Source organism: Salarias fasciatus, chromosome 11, assembly GCF_902148845.1.
Source record: "Salarias fasciatus chromosome 11, fSalaFa1.1, whole genome shotgun sequence".
In the NCBI taxonomy this organism is placed as follows: Eukaryota; Metazoa; Chordata; class Actinopteri; order Blenniiformes; family Blenniidae; genus Salarias; species Salarias fasciatus.
Genome location: NC_043755.1, coordinates 35,529,485 through 35,546,984, shown reverse-complemented (window position 1 = coordinate 35,546,984; position 17,500 = coordinate 35,529,485). Strand labels below are relative to the sequence as shown.

At 58.2% G+C, this 17,500-nt stretch overlaps 1 protein-coding gene across 1 annotated transcript in view; it reads right to left on the bottom strand.

Moving 5' to 3' along the window:
* syngap1b (synaptic Ras GTPase activating protein 1b) overlaps positions 1 to 17,500 on the bottom strand; it is a 140,979-nt gene that overhangs the window by 35,326 nt on the left and 88,153 nt on the right. Inside the window, exons 9-12 of the mRNA XM_030103511.1 lie at positions 8,333 to 8,477; positions 7,627 to 7,771; positions 7,173 to 7,409; positions 1 to 128 (exon numbers count right to left, since the gene is read on the bottom strand). The exon at positions 1 to 128 is cut by the window's left edge and continues 74 nt beyond it. Of these exons, the coding sequence (XP_029959371.1) occupies positions 1 to 128; positions 7,173 to 7,409; positions 7,627 to 7,771; positions 8,333 to 8,477 (655 nt within the window). The remainder of the gene's footprint in view (positions 129 to 7,172; positions 7,410 to 7,626; positions 7,772 to 8,332; positions 8,478 to 17,500) is intronic.

Sequence of the window (17,500 nt, the reverse complement as noted above, 5' to 3'; positions counted from 1 at the left end):
CCTCGAAGCCGCCAGCGCTGCTGACGCTGTCCAGGTTGGAGATCTCATAGAGGAAGTGCTGCATGGAGCTCCACTCCATCTCCAGGAACTCATTCATGAAGCACATGTACTCCTCTTTGTTCCCGAACCTGTGGGCCGAGCAGCCAGGAGAGGAGAAAAAGAGGAAGCGCAGAAGATACTTCATGCTGGAATAAACATACTTCCTGTTCATGCAGCATGACAGAAACCCAGTCACCACATTTTGAAGCAAAACAACGACGTTTTCAAACTCAGGGAGAATCCAGCTGCAGGCAGCCTGGGTCGGGACCGACGAGGCCCCGGTCTGCACCGTGGCCTCTGCTCCACCGAAGTATTCCAAAAATAAAGCTTCCCTTTTGAAGGGTTTACCCGTCATCTTGTGGACCAAAATCTTATTTTGAAGGGAAATTTGTAGACTTCCTGTTGGGTTGAGGTCAGGGGTGTTCTATTTCATCCATACTGACCGCTAGAGGTGGTGCTGAAAGCACTGGAATGTTACCTTCGCGCATGCGTAGTTCGAGTATGCATACCAACACACGTCACTCATGACTCCCTGGGTAACCCCGGAACCATATAAATACCAGTTCCCTGACCCGGAATCGGCTCCTGTGTTCTTCTCGCGTTTGTTCGAGGCTTGAAGAAGTGGACTTGCCTTTTTTCAGCATATTTTTGCTCGGTTGCTGGGAGCCTTGAGACCCTGTTGGTCGGAGCTGCGGACACCCTCCAAAGGCTGCAACCGTGCTAACCTCTTCCATCTACGCCGCGGCGCCTGGTAGTCACCGCGTCTCCTCGGCAGGAGGATCTGTGCAATCACCGTCACGGTAAGGTTGCTGTTTCTGTCTGGACTTAGCGGATTGTGGGACTAGCCGGAGAGCTCTCATCTGCCGCACGCACGCCGCTGCCGCTCCGTGAGCGCTGGGGCTGTGCTGCGGGCTTGGGGAAGCGGCACTGGGCACCATGCCGTGACTGCGTTTCTCGTTGTGGCGTGTGTTGGCCTGCTGGTCGGGACGCCGGCTCTCTAGCTCGGCTGTTTCCGGCGGGTGCCGCGAGGCGGCCGCTTCCCTCTCCCGTGTGTGCTCGGCGAGCCAGCTAGCTTCCCCTGTGTGATTCGCTACTGTGGTGCGGGCCGTGCAGGCGGCGTATGCCTCCTTCCCTCGGTTTCTGCACTAAGAGGCATTTGTCAGTTGCGGGTGGCCGTGCAGGCGGCGTCTGTCCCCTTCCCTCGGCTACTGCACTGTTGTTGTTTTTTTTTTTTGACCCGCTGCTTGCGCTGCGCAAAGCCTAGTGGGGCCGCCTGGTGGCGATTCCCCCCTCTGGCTGGGAGTGGGTGCTTCATGCCTGGTGTTCACAGTGGGTTATGCAGGCGGCGTACGCCCCCTTCCCACAACCCTTCGTATTCCGGCTTGGCTTCAGGTGGAGGACGACCCGAGTGCCTGGTGATGGACGGCTCCCACCGTTGTGTGGCCTGTGGGGTTCCCCTGCAGGCGGATGATGGCCACGACGTTTGTCCGCGGTGCCTTGGCCTTGTTCACCTCAGGGAGGCGCTCTCGGACCACCCCTGTATGAACTGCAGCTTCATGCCTTACGCCCAACGAGCTGCTCGTCTGGCACAGGTGTCTGCGGCGGCTGGAGGAAGCCAGGAGTCCTCCTCGCCGGGGCCACTCCCTGCCCCTCAACCACGGCGGTCTAAATGCCGTGCGGAGACCTCGACGGAGACCCGACCGCCGGGAAAGAGACCAAAGTCCGAGCAGGAGCTCGCCACGGAGGTGGCTCAGCTGCACCGGGAGCTGGAGGAGATGAGGTCTCTCCTGCAGGAGCGTGCGCGTGCCTCACCTGCGGAGGAGGGGCCAGGGACGCCATCCATGCAGACTGCATCCCCCCCCCGAGGAGGACGTGATGTCCTTGGCAGCATCTGCCTCACACTTTTGTGAGGTGAGCGGCGACCAAGTCTCTGTGGTGTCGGGTCAGGAGTCTGCCCGGTCGTCTCAGAGTTCTACGAGCGAGACAGGGGATGACTCCATGCGGTCTGTTCTGCTTGCAGCTCTGGAGCGTCTTCAGCTGCAGATTCCGCCATCGACCCAGCCTGCCGCAGTGAGCGCCTTCTTTAGACGCAGGCGCCCTCCCTCTGCGTTCGTTGTCCCTCCCTCTGAGGACTTTGTGAGGGAACTGCACTCCTGCTGGACTTAGGGGCGACAGTAGCTCAGTTGGTAGAGCGGGTGGTGTCGAGTCTTATAACCGGAAGGTTGGCGGTTCGATCCCTGCTCCCGCAGGCGTAAAACTGGCGTTGTGTCCTTCACCCACCTTGCCTAGTATGAAAGTTGTGAGAGTGAATGGTTGGTGGTGGTCGGAGGGGCCGATGGCGCAGATTGGCAGCCTCGCTTCCGTCAGTCTGCCCCAGGGCAGCTGTGGCTACAGTCGTAGCTTACCACCACCCAGTATGGTGTGAAAGGGTTGATGTGATATTGCAGCGTGAAGCGCTTTGGGCTCTGTCAAGCAGGGTAAAAAGCGCTATACAAGTGTAGTCCATTTACCTTTCATGGATAGTACCGCCCCCTCCAGAGTGTCTGCGGATGGTCGAGCCTTGGCGGCCATGCACGATGCAGCGGCAGCTGGCTTGGAGTGGATGCCCGATGTTGAGCCGGCCATGGCAGCTCTCATCGTGTCGGCGGAGGAGTCCCTCCGGTCTGAGGTGCGGTGCCCCCGTCCTCAGTGCCGGATCACGGACGACCTCCTTACACGGGCCTACAGTGCGGGTGCACGTGCTGGGCAGATGGGTAATTCCCAGGCCCACCTCATGTTGCACTCTCGGCCTCCCTGTAGGGAGGCGTCGTTGATGCTGCCGCGGTTAGCTTCTCCGATGCGGTGCTGCAGACCTTTGTCCTCATCACGCGGGACCTGGGTCGGATGGTGTCGTTGCTGGTTTTGGCGCGCTGCCAGGTGTGGCTGGCGCAGTCCCCCTTGTCGGAGGCCTCTCGTCGGGCTCTCCGGGGATTGGCGGTGGAGCCCGGACAGCTCTTTGGCTCAGCCGCCGTGGAGGTGTTGGAGCGGTCAGCCCGGGCGCGTGAGACTAGGCGACAGTTGGTCAGCATCGGTAGGGACCGTGCCCCCCGCGGGGCTTCTGGGGGTCCCTCCGGCCGTTCTCGTTTTCGTCCGCCTCCAGGACCCCACCCCGCTGCGGACTACGCCCCCGGACGGGCGTCGCAGGGGGCGGCGGGGGCCTTTCGGCCCCCTCCCCCTGGACAGGCATCTCGGCGCACCTGGCGTGCGGGCCCCAGTGGTCACCCCTCTGGCGCCCCTAGGGGCCGTCGGGCTTGTCAGCAGCTTCGCCTCTAGGTGGCTACGGCTGCAGACCCCTGGGTAGTGTCCGTCCTGACCCAGGGGTACAAGCTGCAGTTCCGACGCCGGCCCCCCGCCTTTCGCCAGGTCACCATGACCTTCATCAGGGACCCGGCGCAGGCGCTTGCTTTGGACCAGGAGCTGGCCTCCCTCCTGGCCAAGGGGCAATCGAGGCTGTGGACCCCCTGGTGGACCCGGGGGGGTTCTACTCACCATATTTCCTCGTGCCCAAGAAGACTGGGGGCTTTCGCCCGGTACTGGATCTGAGACGTCTCAACCGCTGCTTTCGGGTACTGCCGTTTCGCATGTTGACGCTAAAGGAGGTCCTGCGAGCCGTCTCTCCAGGAGACTGGTTCACGTCTGTCGATCTACATGATGCCTATTTTCATGTCCCCATTGCACCTCAGCACCGGCGGTTCCTTCGGTTCGCCTTCAGGGGCCGCCACTGGCAGTTTCGGGTGCTTCCCTTCGGGCTTTCCCTGTCGCCGCGGGTCTTTACCCGGGTCGTAAAGGCGGCTCTGTACCCCTTACAGGCACAGGGTATGACGGTGCTCCCGTATATAGACGACTGGCTGGTTTGTGCACCGTCGCAGGCGCAGGTGGCCCGTTCCACTGCACAATTTCTGGCCCACGTGGAGCGGTTGGGCCTGAGGGTCAACCGCCCGAAGTCCTGTCTGGTTCCTGTCCAGAGGATAGACTTCCTTGGGGTGACACTGGACGCTACAGTCATGAGGGCTTGGCCGTCCTCTCGCAGGGTGGACGACGTTCTCGACCTTCTCGGCCTGTTCCGAAGGGGTGTCGTCGTGCGTTACGGCACCCTTCTTCGGCTGCTGGGGAAGCTCGCTTCCCTTACGACAGTTGTCCCTCTGGGCCTGCTGTCGTTGCACCCCCTGCAGAGGTGGTTGAACGGCTTCCACCTGGATGCTCAGTGGCATCGCCACCGCAGGCTCAGAATGTCATGGCGGTGCCTTGTCGCCCTGGCCCCGTGGAGGGACAGGGCTCGGTTGTTATGGGGCGTTCCGCTGGGCGCGGCCTCTGCCCGCCACGAGACCGTCACCTCAGATGCCAGTCTCACGGGCTTGGGTGCGGTCTGGCACCGCAGGATGGTGCGAGGGTGGTGGTCTGCCCAGGACAGCGCGGACCACATCAATGTGCTGGAGCTGCGGGCTGTACACCTGGCCCTCAGGCATTTCCTGCCCTTCCTGAAGGGGCGGCACGTGGTTGTGCGGTCCGACAACACCTCGACGGTGTTCTACATCAACCACCAGGGCGGGACCAGGTCTGCCCGCCTGTTGGAGGTTGCTCGGCAGTTGCTCCGCTGGCCGGCCCCCTGCCTAGCCAGCCTGCGGGCGGTATATCTCCCAGAGGTTCGCAATCAGCTGGCGGATTCTCTCTCCTGCCCGGGGTTCTCGTCCGGGGAGTGGCGCCTCCACCCACAGGTGGTGTGTGCGCTCTGGGAGCGTTTTGGCAGGGCCGAGGTTGACCTCTTTGCCTCCTCAGAGGCGTTCCATTGCCCGCTCTGGTTCTCTCTGGGAGAGCCCCCTGGGCCCTTGGGCCAGGATGCGCTGGCGCACCCTTGGCCGCGGGCCCTGCTCTATGCTTTTCCTCCGATCCCCCTGATTTGGCCTACGCTCCTCCGGGTGCTAAGGGAGGGGCACACGCTGCTCCTGGTGGCCCCTTTCTGGCCGGGCCATTCGTGGTTCCCCCTGTTCCACAGGCTGTTCCGCAGCGGCCCGTGGCGCCTTCCATACAGGAGGGATCTGCTGTCCCAGCACGGCGGCCGAATCTGGCATCCCTGACCTCACCGTCTCTGCCTTTGTGCTTGGCTTCTGAGGGGACCAAGACGATGTTGAGCGGCTGTTTGGGGCCGGTCCGGCGCACCATTCTCAATGCTAGGGCGTCGTCTACCCGGCTGCTGTATGCCTGCAGGTGGCGGTTATTTGTGCAGTGATGCAACGGCCGCAGGGCGGACCTGGTGCTTTGCCCAGTTCCGGTGTTTCTGCACTTTCTGCAGTCCCTCTTGGACAGGGGCCGCTCCCCATCCACCCTGCGGGTGTATGTGGCAGTAATTTCGGCTGCCCATGCGCTGGTCGCAGGCGGCACGGTTGGGGGCCACAAGCTGGTGTCGTCCTTCTGGGGGGCCTTGCGGCTTCGGCCTCCTAAGGTTCCATGGGCACCAGCCTGGGAGTTACATCTGGTGCTGGACTCTTTGTGCCTGCCTCCCTTTGAGCCTTTGGCGACAGCGGAGCTTCAGTGGGTGTCCCGCAAGACGGCGTTTCTGCTGGCCATTGCTACAGCGAAGCATGTAGGGGAGCTGCACGCACTGTCTATCCACCCGACGTGCCTCCGGTGGCACCCGGATGGGGTGGGCGTCACGCTTTGGCTGAACACCGCCTTCTTACCTAAGGTGTTGTCACGGCGAGCCGGCCAGCCCTTTTGGCTCGCTCGATACGACCCCCTGTCGGACGACGCAGGGGGCCGGTCGGAACTCCTCTGCCCAGTCAGGGCCCTGCAGTGCTATATGGCAGCTACGGCGGATGTGCGGTCGTCAGATCAATTGTTTGTCTGCTACGGTGACTGTCGTAAGGGCTCTGCGTTGTCCAAACAGCACCTGTCCCACTGGGTGGTGGACACTATACGTCATGCTTATCAGGCCGCGGGCCGGCCTGTGCCCCAGGGGGTGCACTGCCACTCCACCAGGGCGGTGTCTACGTCATGGGCTGCCCTGAAGGGGGTGCCCTTGGAGGAACTGTGTGCTGCCGCATCCTGGGCAACACCCGGCACCTTCTCCCGGTTTTACAGGCTGGATGTTGTGCCTCCACATCCACTGCGAGTGGTGCTGGACCCAACAGAGGCGTCTCAGTAAGGTGGGTGCCTGGCTTCCTCGTGACTGAGTTGGCATTCGTCATTCCAGTGCTTTCAGCACCGCCTCTGGCGGTCAGTAGGGATGAAATAGAACGAGAGTTACGTATGTAACTACGGTTCTATGAATCCCGGATGACCGCCAGAGCGCTCTGTCACTCGGAATCCTCGTAGTACGCGAGAAGATTCCGTAGGAGCCGATTCCGGGTCAGGGAACCGGTATTTATACGATTCCGGGGTTACCGGGGGAGTCACGAGTGACGTGTGTTGGTATACATACTCGAACTACGCATGCGCGAAGGGAACATTCCAGTGCTTTCAGCACCACCTCAGGCGGTCATCCGGGATTCATAGAACCGTAGTTACATACGTAACTCTCGTTGCTTCATGATGTTTAGGTTTTAATGACACAAACAAGTGAGACTGTTGTGGTCGCTCTTCGGCAGTCCTACAGGCCGGGGCCACTGTTTGGGTGTCTAGGTGGTGCTAGAGAGCACATTTGGCCGTGATGGGGTCAATTTTCAATTTCATTAATTTATCACTGGTCTGGAGCTGGGCCGGGTCAAATGTGGGTTCAGAGACACCCAAATAAAGACCCAGAACAGGGTCCTTATCCTCCAAGACTCAGAGGAGATCTGGAGCTTCAGCTCTGTGTTTATCTGTTCTCTTCTTGTCCGTCTCTCTTTTTAATGCTACTCTATCTTTTATATCTACCATTTTTTTCCTTTGTTGTATCTTTTGTGTTGTGTCTTTCAAATTTGTTGTGCTGCTTCAGACGTGTGACACTCGTGTTGTGTTGCTTCAGATGTCATGTTGTGTTGCTTCAGATGTGTTGTGTTGCTTCAGATGTGTTGTGTTGCTTTGGATGTTGTGTTGTGTTGCTTCAGATGTCGTGTTGTGTTGCTTCAGATGTGTGACACTGGTGTTGCGTTGCCGGTTGCAGTCCCTGCACTGACTTGGAGAAGTTGGCCAGGTTCTGCACCACCTTGGCGATGAGGGTGAGGGTGCGCGCCGTCTGCTCGTCGGGATACTCCTGGGTGAGGTTGAAGAGCGACGGCGACATGATGGCGGGACACAGGAAGCGCAGGAAGAGCGAGCCGCTGATGAGGCGGTCGGCGATGTCCTCCCGGCCGCGCTCGGCGCAGCGCACCCTCCAGGAGGCGAACACCTCCTTCAGCTCCCGGGGGAAAACGCTGCGGAGACACATGGGATCAGGCCCCGCCCCGCCCTGGCCCGGCCTGCCCCACCAGGCCCTGCCCCGCCCTGGCCCGGCCCGCCCCACCAGGCCCTGCCCCGCCCTGGCCCGGCCCGCCCCGCCAGGCCCCGACCTGCCCCCGCCCCGCCAGGGCTCGGTGCCGCCCCGCCCCGCCCTGCCAGGCCCCGCTGCGCCCCCTACTGGCGGTCGCTCACCAGTGCGAGTTGACCACTTTGCACAGAGCCAGCTCGCAGCACATCCGCAGGTTGGCCTGGTGGTCCAGCAGCACGGAGGGCGGCGTCCTCATGGGGTCCACCTCGCAGTTCTCCTCCGACTCGTACAGGGCCCTGATGAACTCCCCTGCAACACACATGACTCCAGGTCAGCGGGTCGGAACCACGGGCAGACTCACCTGATGCTGGTGACAAATAACAACAGCTGAGCTCCTGCAGGAGCTGCTAGGGTGCATGACATTGGGGGGTAAATACCACAGGGTCCAGGACCGGGTCCAGGACTGGGACAGAACTGGGCCAGGACTGGGCCAGGACTGGGCCAGGACTGGGTCCAGGACTGGGCCAGTCCTGGGTCCAGGACCTGTGCCCTTCGTTCTCTGGAGGGGCCTGTGTGCCTCGGGGTATGGGGGGTGGGGGCTCCGGCTGCCCATCAGGGCTGGAGGGGTCCTGGCTGGATCCCCCTGGATTTGGGGCCCTCCTCCAGCCCTCCGCCAGGGGCGTGGCCGACCCCCCCACTTCTGAGGTTCATCCCCTCTCAGGGGCAATGCGGGTTCTGGTGGGTTGTGGCAGGTTCTGGCAGGTTCTGGCAGGTTATGGCGGGTAATGGTGGGTTCTGGTGGGTTCTAGCGGGTTCTGGTGGGTTCTGGTGGGTTCTAGCGGGTTCTGGTGGGTTCTGGAGGGTTCTCACCGATAGCGTCCTTGAGGTACTTGTGTCCGATGAGCTTGAGGTACTCCTCTATGGCTTTGGTGGCCAGAGTGTTCTCTCTGAAGATAAGGTGTTCTCGGTCCATGAATCTGTCCACTTCACACATCGCCATGTCTGACAGGAAGTCCTGGAAACAGTAAGAGTTTCAAATTAAAAGCAGTCTCGTCATCCAAAACCGGAAAGTTGTGAGAAAGTAACACACCGCTGTCCCCGTTCTCACCGCGTTCTCCCTTCGTTCTCCCCTCATTGTCACCTTGTTCTCCCTTGTTCCCCCATGTTCTTGCCCCATCTCCCTTGTTCTTCCCTCTTCTTACACTTTGAGGATTTAAGTTAGTTAGTTAGTTAGTTAGTTAGTTAGTTAGTTAGTTAATTCATTTATTTTCCACAATGTGGAGATTTATCTTTGGTCTCATAGAAGAAAAACAACAAGCAGAACAACTCAACGACAACAGCAACAACAGGAACAAACAGCAACATTTACACACAGACATCTGCAGGGCAAAAGGAGGACAGCAGCGGCAGTTCTACGAATAAGTGCTTAGCCCGCCTACGGGCTTCGCTATGGGGACCTCAGTCCTCAACGAATCACTGAGACAATAAAGAACCTGACGCACCGATGCCCCACGCGCAATGGCGCAGCGCCACGCCCCCTGCTGAGAGTATATAACCTCGAGGGGCCTTCTGCAAATCCTTCTTCTTCCTCAGTATCCATGAGACTAGAAGCTTTCTCCGGATCAAGATCGGATCAAGACATGGATTCACCGGCCCGCGACCAGTCGCCATCAGCCGTAGGGCCTTTCACCTGAAGCTCTTGCGGTACTCCGCTCTGCGAGGGAGATCGTCACAAGCGCTGCTTCCTCTGCCTTGGCCGGCAGCATCACCGCCAGCCAGGGCCGGTCCGACGCCCTAGGCGAGCCCGACACAAGCAGCCCGACAGTTGTTGAGCGGGGGGGGATAATTCCGAGCGATTCCGGGCGATGCTGAGAAGTGCGCTGCTCACTCGTACCATCACAGCAGTGCAGAGCGGGGCTCACACTGACCATCGGGACGCCCCTTGTACGGCCACGGCGCCCTCCCCAGTACGTGGCGCCCCAGGCAATGAATTGTTTCCCCTGTAGGACGGACCGGCCCTGCCGCCAATGGTCCTCCTGCCTGGCCTGCCTCACGCTGCCACCAGAAGAGCTTCACCGGCGAACCACCTTTGTGGGAGACACCTCTCCGGTTCCCGCCCGCAAGGACGACGCTGAAGACACCGTGGACATCACCGCCCCTGCCGCCTACGACTGGGGCGACGCCGCCGGCAGCAGCACCAGCAACAGCACCAGCAAAAGCAACAGCAGCAGCGTTTCGGTGTCGCGGAGTTCCCGCCTCGACGACTCCGCCTCCACCGTTTCCCGCGCCAGCCGCCGTGAGCCCCCCCGCGAGCCTGTGGAGCACCTCGCAGAGCTCCTCACCTCCGCCACTGAGCGCACCGACCTTGCTATGCTGACGCAGCCTCCGGAGCTGGCTCAACGCGATTTTGCATTCCGGCTAGCAACCCAGTCACGGACTCAGTCCCGGACTGCGGTGTTATGTCCCGCTGTGCCTTTATTCCAAGAGAACGTGTGGAAAGATTGGGGTACGCCGCTCACCGCCAAAGGCGCAGTGAAAGGCTACTACGAACATTCCTGCGTGGTCGGCTGGCCGCCAGTCCCCGGAGTGCCTGCAATTGAGGACTCCGTGAGACTCTGCCTTCTCCCCAAGTCCTCCGCCTGGCCGGGTGGAAAGCCCATGCTGCCATCTGAGAGAGACAGGCACATGGCGCAAATCCAAAACAAAGGTTCATTTCAAAAGACCAGGGAGGTATTTTGTTATTTACCTGACAGTTTCGGCAGCTGTCTGCTGTCTTCTTCAGAGAGTCACGTGATGTTGTGGTGACGTATCTTGTCAGCTGATTTATACAGGTTTTGGCGCTATTCTCCCACTGGTGGAAGCGGGAGAACAGCGCCATCTGCAGTCCGACTTCTTGAGTACAGCATCCCAGGTGTGTGAAAGCAAAAAGGCCCCCTCATCCCGGTTCACTGTCTCGGGGGCACGTCTCGGGGGCACTAACACGAGCAACAAAAAGAAAAGCTGAACAGGAACAACTCAAGTCGGCCATTTCAGATCATTGTAAGAGAGAAAATCACATTATGGATTGGGATGGAGCGAGAGTCATCGGGACAGAAGAGAAAAAACACCGACGATGGATAAAAGAGGCTATTGAAATTCGGAAACGTGCCCCCGAGACAGTGAACCGGGATGAGGGGGCCTTTTTGCTTTCACACACCTGGGATGCTGTACTCAAGAAGTCGGACTGCAGATGGCGCTGTTCTCCCGCTTCCACTAGTGGGAGAATAGCGCCAAAACCTGTATAAATCAGCTGACAAGATACGTCACCACAACATCACGTGACTCTCTGAAGAAGACAGCTGACAGCTGCCGAAACTGTCAGGTAAATAACAAAATACCTCCCTGGTCTTTTGAAATGAACCTTTGTTTTGGATTATAACTTGGAAGACCAATGAACCTTTTTGGACTAGGCACATGGCGACCTTCTTGGATCGTGGTTACGCCAGCGGCAATCAAATACTTGCCCTGGCTAACAACATGACCATCCTGCTGGGCTCCGTGGATAAGATCTGCTATGAGAGGTCCCAGCTCACTCCAGACGACATCGAGGAAATCCAGAACGCAGCCAAGGTCCTCATGCGGATGTGCAGAGCTGTCACCGTCAACGGAGGCCGCGTCATAGCAAGGGCACAGCTCAACATGCGGCATCTGTGGCTTGGGCTGTCCTCACTGTCTGACCGGGACCAGCAGGGAGTCCTGGGCCTCCCCCTGTCCACCTCCTCTCTCTTCGGGCCTGACATACAGGCCATCATCAAGCGCTTGGAGGTGGCTGCAAGCGGCTCACAGCAGCTCGCCCGCATCTGCAGCCTCGCCGTGAGCCGCCGCTACAGAGACGACGTCCCGCGGACCAGCGGCGCCCAGCCCCCTGGAGCTCCCCGGCGTCTCGCCAGACTTGACCGTCTTTCTGCCGACCCTCCCGGGACGCCGACCAGCCGAAACAGGCGGCCCGCTCTCGGTGTTATTCATCATGCTCCCAGCAACGTTTTCCCTCTGGCCTCGCCGCGACGTCGCAGAAGGCTCCCGATCCCGCCCCACGCACGCCAGGATCTCATCTAATGGATGGGTCCGGCTCTCCCCTGGGCTGCGTGTCGCATCGCGTCGAGGTTTTCACGGATGCATCTCTCGCAGGATGGGGAGACACCCTAGAACCCCACGTGGTGGGCGGTGCTTGGGATTCCACTCCCATTCGCATCAATGTGCTGGAAATGACTGCAGTGCAGAAGGTCCTGCTCCATTTCCAAGCCAGGCTGAGGGGCAGCCACGTGCTTGTCAGGTCGGACAACACTACGGTGGTCGGGTACCTGAACAGGCAGGGGGGCACCTGGTCTCCCCCTCTTCACCGCAAAGCGGCGGAGATCCTCCTGTGAGTGGACCGGCACCTCAGGTCTCTCAGAGCGCGACACGTGCCCGGGGTTCTCAACGTCGGTGCGAACAGGATGTCCCGGGGCGGCCCACTATACAACCCAATTCCAATTCTATTTTTCATCCCTCCCCCTAGCGCTAGCCCTTAACCCTTCCCCTCGCCCGACCCGTTGAAACAGAGTGTCAAGGGGTAGGGCCTGAAATTTCCCCTAAGAAATGGGACAACCCTTCCAGATCATCAAACGTCATCAGTAGTCGCCCGTGACGTAGTAAACTGACGCCGGTATTGTTTACGATGCGTCTCCAGCTGCACTGATCTCCCTCTCCTGGGCAATTGGATTGGGTTTTTTTTTTCTGTTTTATCTGTGTGCTTGCATTAAAATGTTAATAATAATTCACACAAATTAGAAAGAATGCATTTTATTGCGCAATTGGCATTACCAGCCACAGTTTTAACTTTTTTGCTCCAAAATTAATAAAATAGTATAAACATGTAAAAGGATTAAGCTGTGTGTGAACATCCTCCATCAATATTGCACAACAACCAAAATAAACATTTTGGTCAAACCAGTAGTTCTGTAAAACAAAAAACGTTCTCTTACATATTTCTAACTAACCATAACAATAATAAAATGTGCAAAAGAGTCCTACACACCATGGTTGGACAAGGATTCATTATTTGCATCTGGTGAAAAGGCTCAAGAAACGCTCAGTTCTGGCTTCACTCTCTTTGTGGCACTTCTGCTCCTTTGCTCTTTCCTCTTTCAAACAGTGAATCAGGCTGTTGCTCGTCTTCCTCTTCTTAGAGGAAGGGGGTGGAGGGGTGGAGGTAGCCATGGTGGAGGTGAGCTGCAGGTTTCCATGGATGTGCCTGAGGTAGAGGAGCTCCCTGAGGTAGAGGAGCTCCCTGAGGAAGAGGAGCTCCCTGAGGAAGAGGAGCTCCCTGAGGTAGAGGAGCTCCCTGAGGTAGAGGAGCTCCCTGAGGTAGAGGAGCTCCCTGAGGAAGAGGAGCTCCCTGAGGTAGAGGAGCTCCCTGAGGAAGAGGAGCTCCCTGAGGTAGAGGAGCTCCCTGAGGAAGAGGAGCTCCCTGTGGTAGAGGAGCTCCCTGAGGAAGAGGAGCTCCCTGAGGTAGAGGAGCTCCCTGAGGAAGAGGAGCTCCCTGAGGTAGAGGAGCTCCCTGAGGAAGAGGAGCTCCCTGAGGTAGAGGAGCTCCCTGAGGAAGAGGAGCTCCCTGAGGAGGAGGAGCTCCCTGAGGAAGAGGAGCTCCCTGAGGTGGAGGAGCTCCCTGAGGTAGAGGAGCTCCCTGAGGTAGAGGAGCTCCCTGAGGAAGAGGAGCTCCCTGAGGAAGAGGAGCTCCCTGAGGTGGAGGAGCTCCCTGAGGTAGAGGAGCTCCCTGAGGAAGAGGAGCTCCCTGAGGTAGAGGAGCTCCCTGAGGAAGAGGAGCTCCCTGAGGTGGAGGAGCTCCCTGAGGAAGAGGAGCTCCCTGAGGTAGAGGAGCTCCCTGAGGAAGAGGAGCTCCCTGAGGAAGAGGAGCTCCCTGAGGAAGAGGAGCTCCCTGAGGAAGAGGAGCTCCCTGAGGAAGAGGAGCTCCCTGAGGAAGAGGAGCTCCCTGAGGTGGAGCCGATGCCTGAAGTGGAGGCGATTGAGCCCCTCTATCATTCTGGGCTCAACCATTTCCTGAAGGAAAGAAAAAGGAACAAATGAGAGGGATATATCTGCCAGAATGAGGTGATAAGGCCACAAAAATAAAACTGTAGCTTCACCAATCACATCATTCCACATAAACAGCATTTTACTGTTTAATTTTTGTAATGCTTTTCAGTAGCCTCACCAAAAGACCTGGAACAGGATCCTCAGCAGCCACAAAGGATCAAACCAACAGAGGAGGGTTGGTCGGAGGCCTGGTCGGAGGCCTGGGACCCAGCTCCTCCTGCATGTCTTCAGAAAACTGCCAGGTGGCGCCGCTGTCTCCCCACTATCAGTTCCTGATCCAGTTTTAGGAGTTTTTAGGCCCTGCAACAAACACATAAAACCCATATTGCAAATCATTATATTCTGTTTTCAGGACCATCTTGTAGTGGACTGAAGTGGACTCCAGGATTATGAGCTGTTATGCATCTCATTAAAATTCCTCTGTTTACCTTGTTTTTTTGTTTTTTTTTTCCACTTTTCTGCAGCCTGCTGAGGGGCGACCTTCCCCTGAAGTCCCAGGTCGCTGAGAAACTCCCTGTATAAAAAGTAAAGTGAAATATGAGAGAAAAATTATGACACAAAAGAGGGCTACAGCTGTTACATGTGAATAAAAGCACAAGTAATACGCTGTTGTGATCTGCTGCCAGGCGGGTTATTTTATTATATGACGTTTTCACAATCGTCTGGTTGATATGCTACACTGCTGTGAAGGAATTATTCGTTCACAACCCACACGTTTCATTCTTCATCAATCATATGATCCCAGCGGTGCTCGCTGACGTTAACGTTACAGTTCGTGATGCTGCATAATGCTCCAGTAATGTTTACTTTACTAGCGGAGCACAAACGGCAGATTTTCGGGTGTCTTATATGCTCAAAGCAGAAAGCAGGCTGCGGTAATATCAATAAAATGTGTCATGGTCGTGCAGAAATTAAAACAAGTTAATCATTAACGTTACATGAGCAGATGCACTTAACGCAACACAACTAGCTGTCACGGAACATTGCAGCGACCTTAAAATAGCGCTAGGGTATTTTTTTTAACAAAAAATACTCACATTTTTCGATTTCTTTGGCTGCCGCTGATGTTTTCTTCGCCATTTCCCAGTGCAATGTGGGAAATTTCACATAGTCCTCATTTTCTAGTGTGCTCCTGGATAATCTCCGTTTCAAGGGCCAGTTAGCCCTCGCACTCCGCCCTCCCCCTCGGTCTGAAGGGGGAGGAAAGGAGAGGGGCTTGGACCCGGTCTCCTGCGCCATCAGTGGAGTTTTGGAGTTTCTCCAGACCCTGCTGGACAGCGGCCACGCTGCATCCAGTCTTGCGCTGTTTGCATCGGCTATCGCAGCGGGTCACGGCGGTTTCGGCCACTTCTCGGCACGCAGCCATCCACTTGTGAAGCGGTTGAAGCGTGCGTGTCAGCTTCGGCCACCCCCCAGGCATGTGGTCTCCCCCTGGGACCTCCGCATTGTGTTGGAGGGTCTTAAGGGACCCCCCTTCGAGCCATTGGACCAAGCGGAGGACCGCTTTCTCTCCTTCAAGGCCGCCATCTTGTAAGCGCTAGCATCCGCCAAGAGAGTTGGGGATCTCTGCGCTTTGTCGGTCCACCCATCCTGCATGGTGTTCAGCCGGGATGGGGGACTCCTACATCTCTGGCCTAACTCGGCCTTTCATCCCAAGGTGATCACTTCGGACTTCCGGTCACGAGTGATCTGGGTCAGGACGCTTAGCTCCCTGCCTGGCTCGTCTGGGGACGACCCACGGCTGCGGTCGCTGTGCCCGGTCAGGACTCTGCGTCTTTATGTCCAGCGCACAGCTGGCTTTCGCACTACGGACCAGCTGTTTGTGATGTATGGAGCCCGGGGGCGTGGATCCCCGCTGACCTCTCAGCGTCTCGCCCACTGGGTGGGGGGCGCTATTGCAGCTGCCTACAGGGCACAGAATCTCTCGCCGCCGGCGGTGATTCGTGCTCATTCCACAGGACATGTGGCTGCCTCTGCGGCGCTGTGCAGGGGGGTCATGGTGGGTGACGTCTGCCACGCTGCCTCCTGGGCCTCTGCATCCACCTTTGTGCACTCATATCTGTTGGATATGTGCACAGATTCTGTGGCCATGTCGGTTTTTCGTTTGGACTTTGTAGTCCAAGATGGCGGTGCCCTGGTCGGCTGCGGCTGCTTTGGCTCCCGATAACACAGACAACAGAACTTCGGCAACTCGGCATACTGGCGAATACACAGGATACAACCGTAAGACCCTGTTAAATCTGCGGAGGCGCAGTATTTCTGGAGCAGTATGTCTGGACACTCGGACCGCTCCGCGCAGCCTCGGGCTGCTACGCCGGTCAGACTCAGCGGCCTGCGCAGCAGCGGGTTTCCTGTCGCCGGCCCCCTGGGGGGCGCCGGAGGAGGTGCGAGAGGAAACAGAAGCACAGTCGTCGGGGCGGGCTCACAGCTAAGCTAAAGGCTAACCCCTTCCGATCGCCACTTCCATCCGTCCTGCTCGCAGATGTTCGCTCCCTGGAAACAAAGCTGGACGACCGGAAGCTGGATTTAACCCCCAAACGGGAGATAAGGAACTGCTGCGTCCTCATCGTCACAGACGTGGCTAAACTCGTCCGTCCCCAACGGGGGACGGGCTAACTACACACAGGTAAATCCCGGGGGGCGGCGTCTGCATTTACACTGATAACAGCTGGTGTAACAATGCCACTGAGGTCTCTGGTACCGCTGTGTGGACACAGCCTGAGACGCAGACCCTCCCGCCTCCCTAGGGAGTTTGACTGTGTTATCGTCACGGCGGTCTGCATCGCTCCCAGTGCGAACACCAACCTAGCGCTGAGCGCTCCACCGTACCGTCAGTGACCTGCAGTCCACACGTCCCCACGGTGTCTTCATTGTTTCTGGGGACTTTAACCGAGCCGACATGAAGACTGCTCTGCCGAACTTCTACCGACATGTGGATTTTGCTACCAGAGGGGGGGACACACTGGACTTGGTTTACTCCAACATCAAGAAGGGGGGACACACTGGACTTGGTTTACTCCAACATCAAGAAGGGGGGACACACTGGACTTGGTTTACTCCAACATCAAGAACTCCTTCAGAGCCCCCCCCCCCCACGGCTCATCAGACCATCTCTCAGTCCTGCTGACCCCTGCTGACCAGAGAAAAACCCGCTGAGGCAGGTGAGGGAGGCCGGAGGGAGCCACGTCTGCTCTGCAGGACCGCTCTGGATCCCGGACTGGACCGTGTTCAGAGAGGCGCTGCTGACGAGAACCGTCACATCAACGTGGAAGAGACGCTGCGTCTGTGTCTACATACATCCACTGGAGCATGCAGGAGGCCACTCCCACCAAGACCACCGTCACACGGACAATCGGAAACCTTGGATCAACCAGGAGGTGCGGGCGAGACTTCAGGAGCAAAATGCTGCATTCAAGTCAGGTGACAGGGGGGCACTGAGATCAGCGAGGGCCGACCTGAACCGGGCCGTCAGGGTCACAAAGTCACCCACAGCCAGGAGATCCAGGCTTCTTCCAGGACCCTGGTAACACCAGACCGCTGTGGCACCAGGACTGTGACCGACTGCAGAACAGCATCTCCCCCTCTGCAAGACCACATCGGCTTCCTCAGAGAGCTCAGTAACTTCTTCAGAAGGTCTGAAGCCCTCAACCCCCCCCCCCCCCCCCCCCCAATGAGCAGCACTGAGACTGGATCCTCGGCTGTGTTGAGACCCTGGGGAAAGTGAATGTACGGAAAGCTGCAGGTTCTGATCACATCCCTGGACGAGTGGTCAGGACTGTCTGATCAGCTGGACCAGGCTGTGCTCCGCCCCCGGACCAGGCTGTGTTCCCCCCCTGGACCAGGCTGTGGGCCCCCCTGGACCAGGCTGTGTTCCCCCCCTGGACCAGGCTGTGGGCCCCCCTGGACCAGGCTGTGTTCCCCCCC